Below are 19,290 nucleotides of genomic sequence, written 5' to 3' on the forward strand. Positions count from 1 at the left end.
CTCCGCTTGGGTGATGCCCAAGACAAGGACAGGGAGTGCAATGCTCTTGATCTGAAGAAAATAGTTTTACATTTCCAATAACATACCAGTTTTCACAGCCTCCCTTGCTCCCTTTTGTGGTGCATGGTGCTCCAAGAAATCTTTTGTTCAGGTCCCCTTCCCTGCTCAAAAACGATCCTGGATTGACCATTACTATTACAGCCCAGCTGGAGTTTCTCAGATGCAAGTGGGTTTTTCCCATAGTAATTTGGGAATCACTCCAAACTTTTGGAAACAGGATTTTTAAATAAGCTGGGAGCTATTTACAAAGTGAACCAACACTAATTGAAAGGAGTTTCAACCTCAGGGTGGAGGGGAGCTGACATATTAGTGGCATGAATGTGCAGTAACTGTTGTTCTTATTACATCAGAGAAAGGCTAAAATCAGGGCATCACCAAGTTTGGTCTGCTTGCTTTATGGTATGTGGAGGTAAAAGGTTATTTATTATTCACCAACTGACAAAAATTCAGTAACCTCAGCACGTTGGTGCAAATCAGCAAGATACTACTGACTCTGAGCACATATCTATGAACAGAGTTTACTATAATCATTTGGACTGTGTATGTTCAAAGATATCTATACACATAATTAGGCCTGCTTTCTTAGCCAAATACTTGCTATTAGGAAGTATATTTATGTAGCAAATCAAGAAAGTCAAATAATATTCCTTCACAGAAAAAAAATATAAAATGCTGAAAGGTCAAAAAACAACTGAGAGATTTAGAAAAAGCGTATCTGAAGCCCTGTTTTTTCTTCCTTTTTGTGAAATGCTGATACATATTGTAATGTTCCAGGCCTGCTTTAATAGGGACAATAAAGGAAGAAACAGAAAATTCACTTTCAGAAAATTAAGCTATAATTATTTTACCATGAAAACACTTTGATCTTGTCAAGCCCATTAAGCTCCCTTATCAAACTCAGGGTACTGCACTGATTGGAGTTATTCCAAAGAGAGAGTTACATCATCAGTCTGGTAAACACCTGGAATAAACAGACAGCAAACAGCTGGAGGTGACTGATACACAACATCAGGAAGAAGTGGTGCTGTGATGAAAGAGCTCCTCCCCCCAGATACGATGTAAGCTGTATAATTTACGCTGAGAGATGTACAATAACCTCAGTTAGGAAGGAAAATGCCTCCCACTGGAGACTGTTCAACAGGAAGGCAGGAAATCCAAGGTAGTCTCCCCTCCAATCAGAATGTGACTGAGGCCTAGCAGTGGATTGCTTGTGGCTGTCCTGAATCAGGATACTGGCGTGAAGCCACACTGCCCCAGAAGTTCAGCTCTCACCCTTAGGATGCCAAGTTACTTGTTTCATTTCAGACCATGAGACAACACTGGGTCAAAACTTTAAAAGCAAATGCAATTTATAAGGCTAGAGTCTAGAAGATTAGTTTTTTTTATACATTTTTGCAAGCATCACCTGGGAGAAGTTATTCTGTGGGGTATGCCTCAAACTTTCATTGAGAATTTTCCACAAGCCTGGTGACTGGTGAGATAGGATTACTGAACAATCTAAACTGTTGGCTGCGCTTTTTTTCTGGTTTTTTTTTTTTAACTGGGAGATTATTATAATTGGGAAATTCAAAGAGTCTTCCTCACTATACAATTATGGTTTAAACCAGCACAGATCACACAGTACATTCAATGCACATGGGATGAACACCATGCCCTCCCTTGGTATCTTTTTCACTCATTAGCTATCAGAACTTACAGTGGGAGATACACAGCACACACAAATACATGAAAATCCCATTCAAGAACATTGTGGCTAACTAAGGAATAACTCAGAGAAATATAAGACAAAGCTGACAGGCTTCAACTATCCATACCTGACACAAAGACAGACATATCTTATCTGGACTTCTGAAAACCTAAAAACTCTCTCTGGAAAACAATGTTATGTTCTGATGCTCACTGTAGCATAAGACTGTTCACATTCTCTCCAACTGGGGCTTACATTGATTTTTAAAAAGTTCTCTGTCACAGTCACTGAGGCTTCCTCTAGAGTGTACAGCAGAAGTAACAGTCCTATCAGCTCCACTTACGGCCACTCTCCCCTTTCTTTAATGATTTTGTTTACTCTCTCTGCTCCACTGTTGGCTATGGCCTTCATTCTGTTTTGCTTGCTGCTCCCTACACTTGGAACAATTACCTCTTGATTTCCATCTCCTGGAAATGCCAGCTCCAATTGTACAGCAAAATCCCTTAAATATCCACATGGTACCTCTCCAAATAAGATGATAACGTGGGCACTGACTACATCTCACTGTATTTGTAAAGCAAGGAGCCCTCTTTTCAATCATAAATGTCCTGGGCTAGAACCAATGATCAGAGGTGGAAAACTTTATAATGCATTACCACGCCATTCAGATCCCTCTGTAACTTACCTCTGCCCTGATGTCAGCTGAATGCAGACAGCTGACAATGAGGAGGCAGGTGGTGAGTTGAGACTACTGCTTATTCTGCAAGAACTCACTTGATAATTATCGTGTCGCCTCCTGGCGCTCCAAACCCTTCTATTTTTCTATTTCATTCACCGATGGTGTCCTGTCGTAGACCTACACTACAAATTCTCTGGGGTAGGAGCTATCTTTTGTTGTTACCTGTCTGTATAGTGTCCCACACAGTGATGCCTGATTCTTGCCTGAGACCCCTCGGCTCTATCATGCTACAATTCTTCACAGTGACCAACGATATGACTACCTTTTCTTTTATGGCATCCCTGCACCGGGATGAATGCTCACATATAGACTAAATAAATAGATTTTAACAATTGCTGCCGTTCTTTGAAGTCAGGTAACACTTTCCTCATCTCGTCTAAAGTCTCTCTCGTAGCATTCATTTATGCTAATGCACTACAAGATCTAGTAGACCTAGCAATCTTGTTAATTTACTGCTTATTTCAGGTAGTGAGTCACTTTTGGTGACCATGTTTAAAAAGTTCTTGGATGCAAAGAATTCCGATCTAGACCAAAGTGAGCAGATTTCTTAATAATTAAAGCACAAGGCTGGAAAACAAAAGGAGAAGCACAACATTATAACAAACTTCCAAGGCAATGGCTGGGTAGTCCCCAGTGGAGGAAGAGACCTCACATCTTCCAACAAAACAAATATCCCATGGACTTCCAAACTCTGTTGGCACTTTTTCACAATCTTGTGAGTGAAGGAGTAGCTGGAGGACACAGAATAGATAATTAATCTCCTTGTGTCAGACTGTCAATCCATCTGAAGGGTTCCCCCTCTCCCAACTCTCCAAAAAACTCTACTATGATCCAGAATAGATACACCAACAGAAGAAGATTAAATACTTCCGAGTTTTGTGCGCACTTGATGACTGTTGGAATATCTGCCTCCTTACCCCACTATTTCTTTAGTGGCCACTCACCGATTTTCTATGCCTCATGAAACCTGTATTTAAAAAAATCTGTAAAACAGATCCTTCCAAAGAGAAGGGAAATTGCATGTTTTATTTCATAAAACGCAATGAGTTCAGCCTATCCTATCAAACAGTTTATAGCACAGTCTCATATAATCTTCTGTAACAACGGCGTTTACCATAACTTGTACTGCCAGTTAACGTTTCGTTAGTCCAGTCTAACACAGTCAGTGCAACAATGAATGTTCACATGAAGTGTCACCTAATTCTAAATGAACAGCAGCATAGATCCAAACTCTCTTAAACTAAACTATATTATTTATATTTGATGACACACTTCCATATTTGCTCCATCATGATACCACTGGTTGAGCTATACATCTTTAAAAAGACATTCCCTTTTTCCACAGGGGGGAGGTCAGACTCAGGCTATATTGATCGGCACGGTCAGAAAAGAAGGCCTGGACACTCTAATGAGCTTCCACAGAACACACAGAATTTATAAATTCCAATAAGCACTTCATATAACACAGCAAGCTCTACTAAACAAGTGGGTGACAGTTGGAATGAGTTCCACAGCCCCAAATCTGTAGATGGGTTTAACTGTGGTCATTTTCTGAGAAACGTGAAAACATTCACATACTGACAATAAAGCCCTATTAGGCTTTCTACTCCCTCCCCACCCTCCTCCAACAGTGCAGGAATGAACCACACAGAATATTTTCTAGTATTCTTTCCAGCCTAGTTTAAAAGTCTTCCCAGTGAGATGGCTTCCATCACTTCCTCCAGGAGACAATTCTATAGCTTTACAGGATTCATCATCACGAAGGTTTTTTTCCTGGCATTTTCCCCCTTTTTAATTTCATCCCATGAATTCTACTTATAGCCCCTTAATACCATGGCAAAGAATTCTTGACTCTTGGCATTGAACAGTTTTAGACAGGCAGCATGGCACAGAGACTAGGGCATGAGACACGGCATGGGAGATCTGGGTGCCATTCCTGGCTCTGCCCCCATCTTGTCACGTGGCCTTGGATAAGTCACTTAGGATACAAATTTCAGAAGTGCCTAAGTCCCCAGGAAAGTCAATAGGACTTGGCATTTCCAACAATTTTACACTTAATCTGTGTTTTAGTTTTCCCCTCTATAAGATGAAGAACAATGATGCTCACCCGCATCTGAGCAATGGAGAAGGAGAGCACTATGTAACAGTGAAGCAGAATGACAGTTATATTCCCCCATTTGCACTTAACTGAAGCAACAGAAAAAAGCCAACAAAAAAAACCCCAACAGACTACTTGAAGAGTGTGGATATGCGTGACCAGCCCCTGGATGATCGATTTTATATCTGAAGAAAAATATGACTCTTCCCATGAAATTATAATACCTCCCTCACTGCAGCTCAATGGGGAAGGCTAGCAAGCATCATCCAGGTCTGTAACAAAGATGTTACAAGGCAGGAATCACAGGAGTTAGTGGGTAACTAAGCAGGCCATAACAAAACCAGAAACATACAATGACACACAGAACCATACTTGCAGTGGGAGAAGAGAGGCAGGGGATAAGATGGGAAAGGAGACAAACACACGTGCTGTACTGGTCTGCAACTAAAATTATTTGATTGGGTAAAACAAAATGAAAGAGCTTCCCTGGGCAGCAGTGGCCACTTAATATGCTTTATTTGTTCCAAATTTATTCACCACAGAATCACATTTTGATCTCAGTTACACCAGTGTTGTCAGCGATCCCTCAAGTCAAGGATGAACTCTTTCATGAGTTTTATTTTATATGGGTTCTTTGCTAACTGAGGAGTCCGATCCTTGAGCTGCAGACTCATTGGCAGATGTTGCAAGTGGTGTTGGAAAGCAGGGTTGGGCCACAATTACTGCACAACAGTTGTCTGTCCTTTCTTTTCTGGTGTTTTTCTGTGACCACAGCGATTTTCCTTAAAAATGGTTATTCCTTTTTTGACAAGTCTTTGCCAGTTAGCCCTATCTTAGGCTACTGATTCCCAGTGCATAATGTTGATGCCGCATCTCTTGATGTTTGTCTTGAAGGTGTCTTAGGAAACGGGGAGGCCAAAAGAAACGCTTCATTCGCCTCTGATGAGTTGGGCATACAGCAATTGTTTTGGTAGGCGTGCATCAGGCATGTGCACACAGTGCCCACTCCACCTCCGCTGGTGCTGGATAATCAGGGCCTCAAATACTGAAGATGTTGGCCTCCATGAAGACACTGATGTTAGCATGGTGATCCTCCCACTTTATGTTAAGGGTCTTCTGGAGAAAGTGCTGGTACTAGTATTCCAAGTTTTTCAGTTGTTTTCTGTAGGTCACCCGAGTCTCACAGCTATACAGGAGAGTTGGAATTACCATCACTTTATAAACTAAAAGTCTAGTGTGTGTTCTGATGTCATGGTTATTGAATACATCGGGACAGTCTGCCAAAGGTAAGGCTGCCACAACAGATTCTGTACTGAATCTCAATGTCTATGTTTGCCCTCTGTGAGAGATGGCTGCCAAGGTAGGCAAAGAGTTCTACATTTTCCAGTTCCTCTCTGTCAATGTAGATCTTCTTGCTGGTCTGATGATTGACCAGGAGCAGGCTGGTGGAGAATTTTAGTTTTGCCGATGTTCAGGGTTAGCCCTAAGCTTTTGTAAGCTTCAAAGAAGCAGTTGACAGCTGTTTGTAGAATAGATACTTCTTTTGCATTTGCAGCTACAGCACAGTCATCTGTGTACCAGAGTTCGGTTATTGTTGTCAATGTTACTTTGGTTCTAGCATAGAGGCAAGAGAAGTTGAAGAAGTTGCTGTCAGTCCGATATTGGATGCCAATGCCCTGTGGGAGATGGTCTTGGATTAGTGTTTTCATAGCTTCTAGAAAAATGGAGAAGAGAGTGAGTGCCAGTATACAACCTTGCTTTACGCCAGTTCTGATGGCAAAGGGCTCAGGAGCCACTGCACAGGATAGAAACAGTCATCTGGTCGTGGAGGAGTCTTACGATGGTGGTAAATTTGCTTGGGCAACCAAACTTTGACATGATTATCCATAGAGCCTCACCGTTGTCAGAATCAAAGGCTTTGGTCAGATCGATTAAGGCTATATACAGCTCCTGGTGTTCTTGACGTTTTTCCTGGATCTGCCTAGCTGCAAAAATCATTTCAGTGGTGCCTCCTGATGGTCTGAAGCTACACTGGGACTCTGGGAGTGCTTCCTCTGCAAGAGGGAGCAGATGATTCAATAAGATTCTAGCAAGAATCTTCCCAGCGAAGGAGTGTAAGCCTAGAGTAACTCCATTGATTTCAGTCAGTCAGCTTTACTGAAATCAGAATCTGGCCTGCTATCCCCAAAGTGTATGAAGACTAGGACAATGGCTATTGGCTGCTCCAAACCCTAGACTGGTCTAGTGTAACTGTAATAAGACAATTTACCAAAAAAGAATATCCACATAACCCAATGGCTGGGAGTTTAGAAATCTTCGGTTACTTTAGAAAACAAAGGATTTTACCAGCATGCACAAAATAGTTTTCCACATTACAGAGAATGTTTACAGGTTTTAAGTAAGGCTTCTGCTTTATAGAAGCTTTCCAGAAAAGGAAGCAAGACTATTTCAACCCCTACTTGGGACATGGACACTCCATTTTTCAGATCAGATTGGCACAAGTACCCGCTATTCCTCTGCAAACTGGCAAAGATAAGGGCGGGTGAGGGCGAGAGGTGGAGCAGATGACAAATGTTTCTTTCCCTCCCTTTAAAAATATTACTAATGGGAATAATGTCTTCTTCTAGCCTCAGTCCCATCTATATGGGGTCAGCTCTTAGAGTCCTTCTTCTCCACTACAGTCTGTCTTGAAACAGTTCTTTGGAAACTCCACAGCTAATTCAATTCTTTTGAATGACTTCCACCCATCTAGTTTTGGGTCTTCCAAACCTTCTCTTATCCTCCACTTCTTAAATTTAACATCTTGTTTCCTATACATTCTTCAGACCTTTTTTATCCATGTCCAAACCATCTAAGCCTGGATTCCTTCAGCTTTTCTATAATTAGTACCACCTTTACGCATCCCCTAATTCATTTGTACTGAACATGATCCATCTTTGTAACTACAAAGATGCATGCTAACATCCTCATTTCCACTGTATTCAAGATCTGTTCCTGTTTCCTCCTCAGTGCAGCATTAAGAGACATACAAAAGTGCAGGCCTAATTATTGTCTTGTAGATCCGACTTCTTCAGTTTGATAGCCATTGTCCTATCACAGATCACTCCACTCATTTCTCTCCATTTAGTCCATGACTTTCCAGTTTCTGCATATACGTTCATTGCTAAGTTCACCATTATCCTGTACTATCAAATCTAGATTCTTGAACTTCTGTCCTTTTGGTAGTGGCTGGACCCCCAGAGTAAGTCTATACAGCAAGCAGGACCGTGTAGCAGCGAGTCTCAGAAGCTGGGTCTACAGGCCACTGCTACAGAGTTAAAAATAACTATGTAGATGTTCAAGTTGGCTTCAAAGCCGGAACTCCAGTCCGAGCTTGAATATCTCCAAAGCAGTTTTTAGCACAGTAGCACAAGCCCCACAAACCTGAGTCTGTAGACCCAGGTTCTGAGACTCACGGCTGCAAGATCCTGCTTGCTGTGTAGACACACTCCCAGACTTAATCTCCTTGTCTTCCCAGTGAGAATAATGTGTGTAAGAGGGGAAAAAAAACCACAAATGAGAAATCTTAATCAGCATTAAAACTAATTTAATCAAACAGGGAATAATTGGAGAGATCCCAATTCAGCAATACATTTAAGCACGTTTACTTACAGCATGCGCTTAAGCCCATCCCTACTGAGCAAAACACTTTGAAGCAATATCCAACTCCTTCCACCTACCTACAAAGAGGATTCACAACGATCTTCATTCCTAGCAATTAAAAGATCACTATAATAAAAAATTCTCCTACAACTTCAAGTCTCGTAGTACAAGACCATTGTAACAACATTTCTGATTGTTTGGTAATAACACAGGCACACGTGCGCACGCACACGCACAGCATAAGAGAAAACTGTGAGTTGTTCCAACTTCATGTAGTAAACTTCCTGACAGTATTATGTCCAAGATTTAGGTCTTATATTTACCAAAAAAATTTATGAATGTAAAGTTTGATCAAATATTTTCATGGATTTGTTAATAATTTGAATGAATCCAAGTTTATTCTGTTGCATTCCTCTGTAGTGTTTGCAAGCTACGCACTGCAGCATTGTGCTAATCATGAGGACTATAAAGTGAAACAAAACTAACTGCAAATTAAAGTTAACTGATTGGTTTCATTACCCAAGCTGAGAGAAATGCAGACAGTAAACAGCCTCAGTGCTGAAAAGTCAGTTTGCCATATTCTTTCAGGTATTTTTAGAAACAAAGGTAAGACATTACCGCCCTTCCTTCATTTTAGATACAGTTTTCAACCAGATTCCCTTAAAAAAATAAAACCAAACAGCTTTGTTTGACTATGATTCAAATGCAATGCAGATTTAGGGAAAATGTTAAGTTTAAGCGGAAATTCAGTAGTTTAAAAACATCAGTTTCAGAGTTACACAACCTATAACACAAGCATAACACAATTACATTGCTCCTCTTCCTTGCTGAGAGTCTGATAATGTTATAGAGCACAACAAAACAGGGTTGCCAGTGTGAGCACTATCACAATTTTCCTGGCAATGTTCCATAGCCCTCAGTATGGGTCCTTTCATGGTCCAATCAGAGCCATCCTTCTAGGTGGACTCACGATGCAGTTCTGTACTAGCACGTCATCCTAGGGCAAATAGATTGGAAAGTAAGTGTGCTCACATCTACAAAGTGGTGCAATAGGAAATGCATCTTCAGATATAACTGGCTGCAACTGCTTTCCCACACAACTAATGGTAATTTCATCTCTCAATTACCAATGAGACTTTATGGTGTGCATTAGCCAAGAAAGCACAAAAAAATACCATCTGCTCTCTCTTTTTTCCCCACTGTAACTCAATATGTTGCTAAGACAGGGAGGGACACAGTAAGATCCCAATGGGAGGGATATGCAATCATATCGCCCTAGTCTAATGTAGTTTAATGTTTATTAGGCTTCAGTGGCGCTGTGTTGCAATGAAACTGAGGAGGGACAGAAGATGGCACACAGCTAGCAAGGCTTCAAGAGCAACAGTCCATTATTTATGGCCCTTGAGACATATTTATCTCCTGGCATTCTTTACGAAGATATTCTTACTAGACCATAGACTCAGGTGAGGACCTGTTGCTTCCATCAAAATGATCAAATCCTTGTGTGGAACAGATGTCCTCATTCTTTCTGTAATATAAGCGAACAGTTTTCACCTGTCTCTCTGAAATTTGTGGTTTGGATCAGCCCACCGGGTGCTCAAGTGAGTCCATCAGAGAGAAACAGCACAGAAACAGATAGCTTTCTTCTTAAAACTGCAGTAGAATTGAAGGTATTAAAGTAGTAGATATGGGCTTTAAGTTTCAGAAAGGGATGGCAGGAATCCTACTTTTTTCTCCTTTGATGCTATTGTATTTCCACTCTTCCACTCTCCTTTCCAGGAGTGATGCAGAGCTGACAAGGATGATGATGCTATCTGTGTTCCCTTGACTCCTCAGTCCCAACAGGAGAGTAAACATTACTAAAACTGCAATTGCAATGTTTGTTTATTTCCATTATGATTTTCGGATGCTGACTTCAGCTTTGTCCCAGGTTGGGCTGGGAAATAAATTTGGTCTAAATATCAGTTTGCTGGAAGAGTATTTAAACATTGTTTCCAAACTCATTTCCCAGTCTACTATAGGAAATGAGTATACAGATGCAGCTTTAGAGAAACTAAATTATAAAGACATAATTTATAGTGTCAGGGGACCACCTTATAATAATTTGGTCTTGTCTGTGCGCACCAAGTCAAACTGTGTTATAACCCCATTTTGGAACTGCAAAGACAAAGGCTGTAGTACATTTCCATATCATAGTTGTAATATGGTTTGATTGTATCCACACATGCAAGACCACACTGTATAACAGCATAATCAGAGCAATACCATGCTGTAACACCATCCCTCAGTGGTAACTTTTGCTGGGAAGATATGCCCTAATGTATTACCTACACTATAAAAACTGTATTAAAGGACAAAGCTGCAATACAGTGATGGCCCAATGCTGTTCAAGTCTTTCCATAAACACAGGACCTAATCATACTTTAACACTGAAAGAACATTTTGCAAGGGACAGGCAGACAACAGGACAGCAAGCTGCCTTTCCTGAAGTCAAGACATGAGACATCGTTCTAAGATTGGCTAGCCTTTTGAAGTCAACAGGCAAGGATCCACTGGTGATTGTTCATATTGGCACTAATAACACTGCATCACATGGTATCTCACAGATAGTAAATGACTTCAGGGAACTCGGAAGCATGTTGAAGAAGAACATCCAAGCGATCTGCTATGAGAACCTTCCTGTCCCACAAGAGAAGGTAGACAGAAGTCAAAAAATTCTGGAAGTGAATACCAGCAAGATAAGTGGGGTGGAGTGTTTGGTTTTGTGGAATATTGGTTTACCTTCTTTGGGAAGAGGGGGCTGTATAGTGTGGATAGCCTCCACCTCAGTAGAAGGGGGACCAATCTCCTCAGGAAGAGGCTGGCTAGAGTAGTCAGAAGGGAATTGAACTAATAGCAAAAGGGGAGTGTAAAAAAGGGAAGATATTGAGCACTCAGCACAAAAATCAAGATGATGAGAACAAAATTAATCAAGGAACCAAAGGACTTGAAAGAAGAAATTATTTAATTGCCTATACACCAATGCTAGGAGCCTGGGTAACAAATCAGAGGAACTAAAATTGCTCATTTTTAAGCCTAAATTTGATCTAGTTGGTATTACAGAAACCTGGTGGATGATTCGCATAATTGCAATGTTATAATCAATGGTTATAACCTATTTTGGAAAATTGAGTGGGCAAAAAAGGAAGGTGGAGTGGTGTGGTACTCTATGTCAAAAATGGCATTACCACCTGTTTCCGAGTCATTGATAACCTGGAAGCAAATTATCTTGAATGCTTATGGATCAATGTCCTAAAAGATAAAGCACAAGATGGGGTATTAGGCAGCATCTGCTACAGACCACCACCAAATCATAATAGGGAACAGGATGACCATCTTCTTATGCACCTATTTATATGTGTAGGAAGAAAAACTGTCTCATCATAGGGGACTTCAATGTGAGTGACACATGCTGGAGGCCTCAAGCTGCCAGTACTAAAACATCCCTGGAAATTATAAACATTACAGATGACAATTTCCTAATTCAAAAAGTGTTCCAACCAACACACAGGCAACTCTTTATTAGACAATGTCCTAACAGATACAGAGGAACTGACCACAGAACTAAAAATTTACAGTAGCTTAGGTACAAGTGAGTATGACTTGATCACACTTATAATGTCCAAGCAGAGTAAAATACAAACTGGTTATTTTTAACACACACACACACACACACACACACACACACACACACACACACACACACACACACACACACACACACACACACACACACACACACACACACACACACACACACACACACACACACACACACTTGGTGCTTTAATGAGGCCAGCTGAAAACAATTATGAGTGAAGTGAGCTAGGAGGAAGAATTTAATCAGAAAAATGTGTATGATCATTTGGAATCATTTAAAACACCTTAATAGCTGCCCAAAAAGTCACAATCAAGGAAGGCAATCATACTGGTTAAAAAAATGACCGGGTTTAGAGGGGAAGTGAAGGCAGCTGTAAAAAACTGATGTATACATACACACATATAGATAAACACACACACACACACACACACACGTATATAAACAAATGGAAGAAAGGGGAAACTTAGTAATTATTATAAATCAGAAATTCAGAATTGTAAAAAATTGATAAGGGAAGTGACGCAAGGAGAAATCTATAGCCGTGCTGTTAAGGATACATACATACATATAAATAAAAATATATATATATATATATATATGGTAGAATTATCAAATAATGCAGAAAAGGCAGAAGTGTTCAATAAATATTTCTATTTTGTATTTTGGGGGGAAAAGAGATTATATAATCTCATCATATGGTAATAACTCTCTTTCCATTCCATCATCATCTCTGGAGGACATTAAATAGAAACTACTAAGGTTTAAAATTTTTAAAATCCAAATAACTTGCACACAAGAGTTTTTAAAAGAGCTGGCTGAGGCACTAACTGGACCATTAATGTTGATTTTCTGTAAGTCTTGGAGCACTGGGGAAGCTCCAGAAGACTGAAAGAAAGCTAATGTTGTGCTAATTTTAAAAAAGGGGAAAATGGAATGACCTGGGTAACTATAGGCCTGTCAGCCTGACGTCGATCCCAGACAAGATAATGGAGCAGCTGATATGGGACTCAGTTAATAAAGAATTAAAGGAGGGTAATGTAATTAATGCAAATTAACATGGATTTATGGAAAACAGATTCTATCAGACTCACTTGGTTTTTTGGGGGGTGAAATTACAAGTTTGATTTGTAAAGGTAATAGTGTTGACATGACATACTTAGACTTCTCTAAGATGTTTGACTTGGTACCACACATTTTGATTATAAAACTAGAACAATATAAAATTAACATGGCACATATTAAATGGATTAAACTGGCAAACTGATATGTCTCAAAATGTAATTGTAAACAGGGAACTGTCATTAAGAGGGTCTGTTTCCAGTTGGAACTGCAGGGATAGGTTCTTGGCCCTATACTATTTAACATTTTTTTCAAAATCCTGGAAGAAAACATAAAATCATCCCTGACGAAGTTTGCATATGACATAAAAACTGGTAAAGTGGTAAATAATGAAGAGGACAGGTCACTGATTCACAGGGAACTGGATCTCCTGGTAAATTGGGCACAAGCAAATAGTGTGTGTTTTAATACCGCTAAATGTATACATCTAGGAACAAAGAATGTAGGCCATAGTTACAGGATGGGGACTCTTTCCCAGAATGCAGTGAGTCTGAAAAAGATTTGGGTCGTGGTTGGATAATTAGCTGAATGTGAGGTCCCAGTGTGATGCTGTGCCCAAAAGAGAGAATGCGATCCTGGGATGCATAAACAGGGGAATCTTGAGTAGGAGTAGAAAGGTTATTTTTCCTCAGTATCTGGCACCAATGTGACCCTGCAGGAATACTGTGTCCAGTTCTGATGCCCACAATTCAAGAAGGATGTAAGAGGCACTAGACTAGAGTGATTAAAGGATTGGAAAACATGTCTTATAGTGATATACTCAAGGAGCTCTATGTATTTAACTTATAAAGAGAAGGTCCAGAGGTGACTTGATGACAGTCTGTAAGTACCTACATGGGGAACAAATATTTAATAGTGGACTCTTCAATCTAGCAGTAAAAACTATAACATGACTGGAAGCTGAATTTAGAAATTTAGACTGGAAATATGGCATATATTTTTGACAGTGAGGGTAATTAATTATTGGAACAATTTACGAAGGATCATGGTGGATTCTCCATCACTGACCATTTTAAAATCAATATTGGATTTTTGCTAAAATGATATATGCTCAGAATTATTTTGGAGTTCTATGGCCTTTGTTATACAAGACATCAGACTAAATGATCACAATGGTCCTTCTAGCTTGGAAGCCGAGTCTATGAATGAAAACAGTATTAAAGAAGAGAGATGCAAACTTGGATTGTACAGAATTAGTAATTCTGTAGAATGGTTCAGCCCTGTCTACACAGGCGAAACTAAACTGTTTTATATCCAAGTCTGGCCACCACTGGGTCTCCCAACATGATAGCTTTTAATTATCATAGAAAAAAAATCTTACAAGGGATGGAAAAAGAAAGAAGCAGGGGAAAGTGAGAATGGAAGTGATGGGTGAGAGAAGAGAAGAAATGCTTCTGCCACTTATTCTTGTTGATATTAGAGCTGAATGAGTAATTCAGAACCAACAAACATATCTTACAAATTTAGACTCTATGATTTAAATATCTACATGCAAATCACAATTTATTCAATTTGATTTGTTATTAGAAATTATTCATGGCTTCTGTGATTTTTCTTTCAACTATAAATTAATTGGGAACATTTCTCTGGTGAATATTTGATTCTCAAGCAACAATTGTGATTGGTCAAGTTAAGTCGCATGGTTTGGTTTCTGTTCCCTGATTTGATGAGTGAACAACGTACTTCTGGCATGCATACTATTATTTGTATTTCAGTAGCACCTAGATGCCCACAGAGACCCACTGCACTGGTCTCTGTACAAACACACAGTGAAAGACAGTCCCTGTCCTGAAGAGTTTATAACTGAAATAAATAAGAGACAAAGATGGGAGAAAAGTAATACTATCCCTATTTTACAGACAGGATTAAGTGACTTGCTTAAAAATCACACAGGAAATCTGTGGCAGAGCCAGGAACCCGGATCTCTCAATTCCCAGTCCAGTGCCTTAACCACACAGCCAATCCCCTCTATCTAATCATGCATATAAATACTCAGACATGTGACTTGGAAATTTGCTTTCCAAGAGCATTCATGCAAGTGAAACTCAGTTGCATGAACTCTTTAGGAAAGCATACACAAAAACCACACGAGCCTAACCAAAATGAACTAAAACAATACAACTGAATACTTGCAGAAAATATTTTGCAGTATTCACCCAGCTTTTGCTGATCTAAATTAAATGTAAGACTCTTTTCAAGCACCTGGGCTCATTTAGATTTAATTCCTAATTTCAACAGTGGCTTCTCCCTCCACCCCCTTTCTCCAAAAGACCAAAAGACCAAACTTCTGCAGCCAAAACTAAATTCAAGGTCTGCAGATATGGCTTTGTTTATTGGATCAGCAGCAAGATCCCTTGAAATTTTACAACCATAAATGGTAGAGCCATGTTCCCTTTGTATACTGTAGTTAATGAAAATCACCTGGTTTTGAAAACACATGGAGCCGCATATACCATGTGAATTCCTCTTATCCCCACACCTAAGAATGGACTAATGAGCTGAGACTAACTTTGAAAATAAAAAGTCTCTCCGTTCTAGCCCCGACTCAAAAGTGGAGGCCGAACTTCTCTGTTTAGGTCCATGACCACACAATCTGCCTGCTGCTCTCACAAAGCACAGCCACACAATATACCAAGAGGCCTAAGCAAAGGGACTCCAGACTTTAGGAATCCAGCTGTTAGGCCTCAAGGAGCCAAGCCTTCCCCCAGCATCTACTTCAAACAGCCACAGTTTTGAACTTACCTTCCAAATAGCAGCTGGAGGAAGAGGAAAGTCCTTTTTTCGATTTACAACCCACCAATTTCAAGCAAATCTCCAACATTTTCATTTGTTAGTTGGGCCTCGCTTTGTGTGAGCTCTCCCCTCCCCCTTAGGGTTCACATACACCAAAAAACAGTTCCTCCTTAAGAGGTCTAAAACTCCAGCACTCTTAAAACCAGAAAAAGAATAAGCCAGAAATGCAGATAATCCACAGGGCCCATAGTACCTGTCCCAGAAACTTCACTCAAGTTTTGCTCCCCTCTTGTTAACTCTTTTGGCGGGACAGGGGGGGGGAAAAAGCCTACTGGGTTGGATTGGAAGCAGTTACTTCTTGCGGCAGCTCCGAAACTCTGCCATTCCTCCCCTCATACTCTCACTTCGTTAGGCACTTCATGCAGGCAGAACTGCTTAAGTTAAACTGCCAACAAAGGGCCCCCTTCAGGCTTTGGCTGTCTGACTTCATGACATCAGATAGGCTAGTAACGCCCACAGCATACTTAACCCCTCATTGTTCCAACTTGCCTCTGATTCAGGTCAACAGCAGGATTCTGCTAACATACTCCTTCAGTCATTGCCAGAGAACAAATCAGCAAGTCTGCCTTGCCCTGGGGGCAATGAGAAGGTTATTTGAGGCATTTCCTTAGAGTAAAAAACTCAAAACAAAGCAGGGGCTAATTATTATTTTTATATAGCTCCCTAGATGTATATGGGAATTTACAGTAATAAGAATGCACAGACTGACAAAGGATAGACAATGTCTTCGCGCCAAAGAGCAACTGCACTTCATCCTAATATTTTGAACTTTACTCCTGTACAGAAAATCAACACTGGTAGCCATTCCCATTTATCCTATTGTAAGAAGAATGTAGGAGAGGAATATTCCCTAGAACATACAATTCTGACACCTCTGTGATATTTACAGTAGCATAGACTCACATATCTAGACCTGAAGTAATTATACTTTCTGAATACTTGTTACATACAGGGGCAATACTTTTGAGAATCCCAATGGCCTCTCCCACCCTTAACACTGTCTTGCTCTGCAGGTTTGTGAAGGGTTAGGTCCTATTTGCTGCTCCCCAATTTTGTATTTTCGGTATGTCCAAACCATGCATGGCTCCTCTGTTGTCTAGCATTGATCTAGATCCCTTTGTTTAAATACACATTGCTTTTACACATTGCTCTACACCAGTGGTTTTCAATCTTTTAGACACCTAAAATATTTCAAATGGAGAGGCGGACCACTTTGGAAATCAGACATGGTCTGTGGACCACAGGTTGAAAACCACTGCTCTACACAGTAGATATAAAATGGAATATATGTAACATTGTAGTCTTCCAATTCTTAAACTTCAACAGATCACATAGGTAAACACCATCACAACGTATGGAGCACTGTTGTTACAAACATGACTAGGGCTCTTGGGAACCATGAAGGGGAGCAATCTCAGCGTGATTTCATTTTTTGCCTCCATGTGTTCCCTGCCCTGAAAGCTTCCCTTCATATTTGTTTTAGTCAGTAATCATGCCAAAATAAACTAACTATTGCACTTCTCCCTTCCCTCTAACATTTTCAAACATTTAATATATCCAGGGAAACTATGCATGTCTCCAGCATCTGAGAAGCATGTATCTAAGATAGCAAACACACAGCCCAAATTCTCCATATATATTATTTTACAGCATTGTTTTGCTTCACAGTTCTGATCTGTGGAGGTGTATTTAAACCGCACAGCTTGGAAAGAAATCACCAGTCCCTCAACCCATGCCATTTTCTAAAACTGAAAGAAACAAACACTGTTATTGAAGACACCACCATCTGAATTATTTCTATAGCATAAATGACTTTGCACCCATTTCCTGGTTTCATCCACAGATCTCAAAACACTATAAAAATGAGTGAGCACTATCCTCCCTGTTTTATAAATAAGCTCTGTGTGACTCAGTTTCCTCAAGTGACTTTCTCAAGTTCAGCCAGTCAGTCAATGGTAGAGACAAGTACAAAACTCTGATATCTTCACATACAGTATGGTGCCCAGTCCACTGCACAATGCTACCTCCTTTAAAAAGGAAAAAAGAATTGCAATTCACTCAAGATTCTGCTGGAGGTATATGTATTTAGCAAAGATCCAAGAGCAACTCAGCACTATCTGCTCACTCAGAGACCATTTATTTTCCAAATAGATATTGTATGCACCAAGTGTCGACACTTTTGAAAGATTTAAGCCAATGAATTGTGAAAAGAAGGGTTAAACATTGAGATTGAGAGAAGGGTCACGTAAGACACACACCGACCTAGTCATCACATGCTGATGCTAGGAGTATCATGTTTAGGGAACTGTGATGGTGTAGCAACACAATAACGGACCTGAATCTCATGTTGTTATAGTTAGTTAGACTGACCTATTCTACTTTTCCATCTCATGAATATTCTCTAACATCTTACCCTTTCAACTGCAGCTGCAGGAATGCAGAATTCTAGTGGAATTACCAAGACTGCCCCATTAATACTCAACAGCCTCATTATGAATAAAGTAATACAAGCAATGCCAATGGAATTAATAAGGATTACATTTATCATTTGAAGTAGCTCATGCTCAATGATTTTAAGCCAGATTTCAAATTCTCTTTATTCCCTTCCTTAGATACAGGCAATAGCTATATCAACACCTAAATACACTTTTGAAGACAGCGCATTCAATTCCTTATTACTAAAATCTGAAAAATTAGAATGGGTAGGTATGTTCAAGATTTGAGTAGTTTCTTACGTTTCCTTGTCAAGATTACAGACACTTCCATCTAGCACAGTCCTTTTAGTTGTTGAGTGGAGGATGTGCATGGATATTCTGAAGTCAACTAATGTGGTTGCTTTTCATTGTTACTATGCATTTAACACACAAAGACAGAGCATACTGACACAATGATATTACATCGATCTAGTTTGTTCGCTCTACATGCAGTGATTTAACTATATTAAACTGAAGTGCATCTAAATCTTTGTTATGTTGGTTTAAGGTACTTTCCTTGTTAACCAATCCATTCACACAGTTCTGCCCTTGTTCAAATTAACTGCTCAGCATTCTGGGCAGACATCCCCTCGTGCAATGTTCCTCAGCTCAGCTCTGTGATTCTTCTCACAGGGCACTGAGGGAGGACTTCTGGAAACTGCAGGAATTCTGGGACTGATGGGGGTGGCCAAACTAAAATTCCCATGATTCCTCTCCTGGCTTCCATTAATTTTGTCACTGCCATTTTGAACTGCTGTTAGGCAGCATGGAGAACCCACTGCTGAGTGCCATGATCATGACAGTAATTAATACAAGCAAGACGATACACATGCATTTGATTAACAAGGAAAGTACACTGGCAAAACAAAGTGACCTGAAGTGCTTCCATACCAATATAGTTAAATTGGCACTGGGGCCAGCACCAGGAGTGTGCCTTTGTCTTCATTTGCTCTGACAGTGTCTTGTAGATATCTGCATTTTGGTAACTTCTCCAGATGTGATTAAATATGCGGCTCTCCAAAGAGGGCAATGAAGTCC

The 19,290-nt window shown here is 40.0% G+C and overlaps 1 protein-coding gene across 4 annotated transcripts in view; it reads right to left on the minus strand.

Moving 5' to 3' along the window:
- Positions 1–19,290, minus strand: part of ABL1 (ABL proto-oncogene 1, non-receptor tyrosine kinase) — a 107,520-nt gene that overhangs the window by 27,718 nt on the left and 60,512 nt on the right. The window contains exons 1-2 of one of the 4 annotated variants that reach the window (XM_067541950.1): positions 15,728–16,126; positions 909–1,021 (exon numbers count right to left, since the gene is read on the minus strand). The exons of 1 other annotated variant lie outside the window; for it this stretch is intronic. In XM_067541950.1, coding sequence (XP_067398051.1) covers positions 909–939 — 31 coding nt within the window. In that variant the 5' untranslated portion in view covers positions 940–1,021; positions 15,728–16,126. Of the gene's footprint in view, positions 1–908; positions 1,022–15,727; positions 16,127–19,290 lie in introns of those variants that run through there. 2 more of the 4 variants (XM_067541949.1, XM_067541951.1) reach the window with 2 other exon arrangements.

The sequence above is a fragment of the Emydura macquarii genome, unplaced genomic scaffold, assembly GCF_026122565.2.
Source record: "Emydura macquarii macquarii isolate MOO-44397 ecotype Brisbane River unplaced genomic scaffold, CSIRO-AGI_Emac_v2 contig_691, whole genome shotgun sequence".
Lineage (NCBI taxonomy): Eukaryota > Metazoa > Chordata > Testudines > Chelidae > Emydura > Emydura macquarii.